Consider the following 3,817-nt stretch of genomic DNA (forward strand, 5'->3'; position numbering starts at 1 on the left):
ACCTAACACTACGGGCAATTTAGCGTGGCCAATTCACCTGACCTGCACATCTTTGGACTGTGGGAGGAAGCCGGAGCACCCGGAGGAAACCCACGCAGACACGGGGAGAATGTGCAGATTCCTACTGTAATCCTGGATGACACAGGAGTTAATATAAAGCAGCTCCACTTTCCAGTCAGGTCACTCAGAGAGTGACTGGAATCAGAGCAAACAGAGAGACAGAGAGAGAGAGAGAGATTCCCTCCACTCCAGCATCAGGCTCTGAGTCTGGGTTTATGCCTGGATTAGCATGACCACAGTGAGCTACAATCTTGTCTCTGACCAAACATTCATGGGATGATCCTCATCAACACAGAAACAATGGCTTTGTCTGACCAGTGGACAGGGCTACTCCAAACACGTACACTCCGTTCCCACAGAGACGTTTTAATTCTAAACAGGGCAGGAACCTGCCCAATTCTTACCAATAAAACGCCAAAGTGTGTGAGGTGGTTACAGTAACATGTCGTGTATTCAGAGTTACTGATGACAACCTCACAACCAGAGGAACTCCAGCCACCAGCTCCATCTGAGAGAAGGAGAGATACATTCCCAATCAGTCACTGGGAATGGTTGATTGATTGATTGTTGTCACATGTACTGAGATACACTGCACAATGTTGTTATACATGCTGTTCACGCAGATCATACCATACAGCGTGCATCAGGGTAGCAGAACAGGGTTCAGAATACAGTGTGACAGCCACAGAGAAGGTGCAGAGAGAGAGAGAGACAGAGACAGAGAGAGATCAGAGTTAACATTTGCGAGGTCTATTCAAAAGTCTGATAACAGGGAAGAAGCTGTTCTTGAATCTGATTGTATGTGTATTCAAACGTTTACAAGTGAGCAGTGTCGCTGTTTCCAGAGAGAGCTGCTCAGATTCCAGCTGCAGATACAAGGGTTCTGTTCTGAGCACCACCCAGAATGATACGGGGCACGGCTCCCGTTAGTAGATTTGGGTTGAGCTGAAACATGAACTCTGACTTCTCTCCACAGATGCTGTCAGACCTGCTGAGCTTTTCTAGCAACTTCTGTTTTTGTTTCTGATTTGCAGCATCAGCAGTTCTTTCAGTTTTTATTTTCTCCAATTATTAGACATTGGGATGAGGGTGTCACTGGCTGGGTCAGTGTTGCTAGGGTCATGTCAGGGGCTAGTTAAGGTCAACCACATTGCTGTGGGTCGGGAGTCTCCAACAGGGGGAAACTACCTTACAGCCATCAAGTTCCTCGAAGCGTCTTTTATGTTTCAATAAAGTCACCTCTCATCTTTTATATTTCAGCAATTACAGGCCCAACTTAATGAACCTCTCTTTATAAGCCAATCCTCCCATACCCAGGGTCAGCTAAGTGAACTTTGTCTGAACTGTCTGTTAGAAATGGGGTAAAGTGTTGTTTTTGCAGATTTAGAAAAAGCAGACAGAAAAGGGGTACAGCAAGAGAACTATTAACCCTGCAGGTATTTAGGGACTTTTCAGTGTATAATTGTGGTGAATTAAATACTAACTTTGGTGTGTAATTACTATAACAAAAAGTTCTTTTTGTAAAATTATGCTTTCAGCAAAAAGCTGAGATAACCGAAATGCTTGAGCTATATAAAATGATACAAGTTAATGAAATGTCTGAGGATGGACTGTACCAGCAGAATTGATACAAAATGTTAAACCAGATCTTGATGTACTATCGACAAAATAAATGCATGTGTCAGCATTTACAGAAAGGAAGGTGGCCAACCTGGGGAAGGGGGAAGTAATAAGGGTGGAGCGCAGCTGGGCCGTGGTCTGGTACAGTGAGAGAGATGGGGTAATTAGGAGTCTGGAGAGATCACCTCACTCAGCTCAAAGGGTATAACTGGACACTAACCTAAGTTCTCATTTGCTCAACCACAGATCTCATCCACAAACTCCATCAACAAACACATCGACCTGGACCCAATATACCGGCCACTACAGCGGACAGCTGAAACTGACAACCGGAAGCGGCAGGGACAGGCCACTATAAACACGGAGGAAACACCACAGAAGCGCTTCACAGGAGGCTCCCAAGCACTGAGGATGTCACCTAGACAGGGGACGAAACGTCTGCAACACAAATTCCCAGCTCGGCCAACAGAACCACAGCAAGGAGATCTTGTGGTCAGGAACGGGACTCCCGATAGGTATGGTGCCTCCCCGGTGCCAGGGTCTGGGATGTCGACGAACGGGTTTACAGGATTCTGAAGGGGGGAGCGAGCAGCCAGAAGTCGTGGTCTGATTTTGTCACTGTGTGTATCTGCGTTTCTGCATTCATCGCTGTGTGTATATCCATGTATGTATTTGTCTCTGTGCGTATCTGCATGTCTGTATTTGTCTCTGTGCGTATCTGCGTGCCTGTATTTGTATCTGTGTGCAGCTGCATGTCTGTATTCGTATGTCTGTATCTGACTGTGTATATTCACCTCTGTGTGTATCTGCATGTCTCTATTCGTCTCTGTATGTATCTGCGTATCTCTGTGTGTATGAGCGCATCTGTTTTTGTCTCTGTATATCGATTTATCTGTGTCCAACTCTATGTGTATACGTGTATCTGTATTCGTCTCTGTTGGTATCTGTGTGACTTTATTCGTCTGTGTGTGTAACTGCATGTCTATGTTTGTCTTGCTGTGTATCTGCGTGTCTATATTTGTCTTTCTGTGTATCTGTGTGTCTGTATTCGTTTCTGTGTCCATCTGTGTGTCTGCATTCATCTCTGAATCTGCGTGTCTGTATTCATCTCTATGTGCATCTGCGTGTCTGTATTCATCTGTGTGTGTCATTAAATTCGTCCCTGTGTGTATCTGTGTGTCTCTATGTGTATCTGCGCGTCTGTGTTTGTCTCTGTGTATATCTGTGTGTCTGTTTTCATCTCTGTGTGTATCTGTATGTCTGTATTCCTCTCTGTGGGCATCTGTGTGACTCTATTCGTCTCTGTGTGTATCTGCGTGTTTGTGTTTGTCTCTGTGTGTACCTGCATGTCTGTATTCATCTTGCGTGTATCTGTGTGTCTCTATCCGTCTCTCTGTCTATCTGCGTGTCTCTGTGTGCATTTTCGAGTCTGCATCCGTCTCTGTGTGCATCTGCATGCCTGCAGTCATGCCTGTATCTGCATGTGTGCATTCGTCTCTATATCTATCTGCATGCCTGTATTCATATCTGTATCTGCATGCCTGTATTCATGTGTGAGTATCTGTGTGTCTGTATTCGTCTCTGTGTGTATCTGCAGGTCTGTGTTTGCCTCTGTGTGTATCTGTGTGTCTGTGTTCATCTCCTAGTTATCCTTGTGTCTGTATTCACCCCACTGGGCATCTGTGTGAGTCTATTCGTCTTTGTGTGTATCTGCGTGTCTATATTTGTCTCTGTGAGTGTCTGCGTGCCTGTATTCATCTCTGTTGTGTATCTGCCTGTCTGTATTTGTCTCTGTGTGTATCTGTGTGCCTGTATTTGTTTCTGTGTGTCGCTGCACGTCTGTATTCGTCTCTCTGTGCGCCTGTGCATCTGTATTCATCTCTGTGTGTCTGTATTTGTCTCTTTGTGTATTTGCGTGTCTGTTTTCATCTCTGCGTTTTGTCTGCGTGACTGTATTCGTCTCTGTGTGTATCTGTGTGTCCATGTGCACAGCGGATCTGTCAGCCTGTCCTATGTTTAAAGTGACGCAATGTCCCTCTCTGCTGGCCTCCACACTCCTCTGCGTTGACAGCACCACAGGGTGACAACCATCAGGGAATTCAGTCTGGGAAGGAGGGGGAGGGAGGCAGCTCATAGC

At 45.7% G+C, this 3,817-nt stretch overlaps 1 protein-coding gene across 1 annotated transcript in view; it reads right to left on the reverse strand.

Moving 5' to 3' along the window:
- The window catches only part of LOC122557461 (adhesion G-protein coupled receptor G4-like), an 81,348-nt gene that overhangs the window by 38,794 nt on the left and 38,737 nt on the right, over positions 1-3,817 (reverse strand). Inside the window, exon 13 of the mRNA XM_043705221.1 lies at positions 376-568. Coding sequence (XP_043561156.1) covers positions 376-568 — 193 coding nt within the window. The remainder of the gene's footprint in view (positions 1-375; positions 569-3,817) is intronic.

Source organism: Chiloscyllium plagiosum, chromosome 15, assembly GCF_004010195.1.
Source record: "Chiloscyllium plagiosum isolate BGI_BamShark_2017 chromosome 15, ASM401019v2, whole genome shotgun sequence".
Lineage (NCBI taxonomy): Eukaryota > Metazoa > Chordata > Chondrichthyes > Orectolobiformes > Hemiscylliidae > Chiloscyllium > Chiloscyllium plagiosum.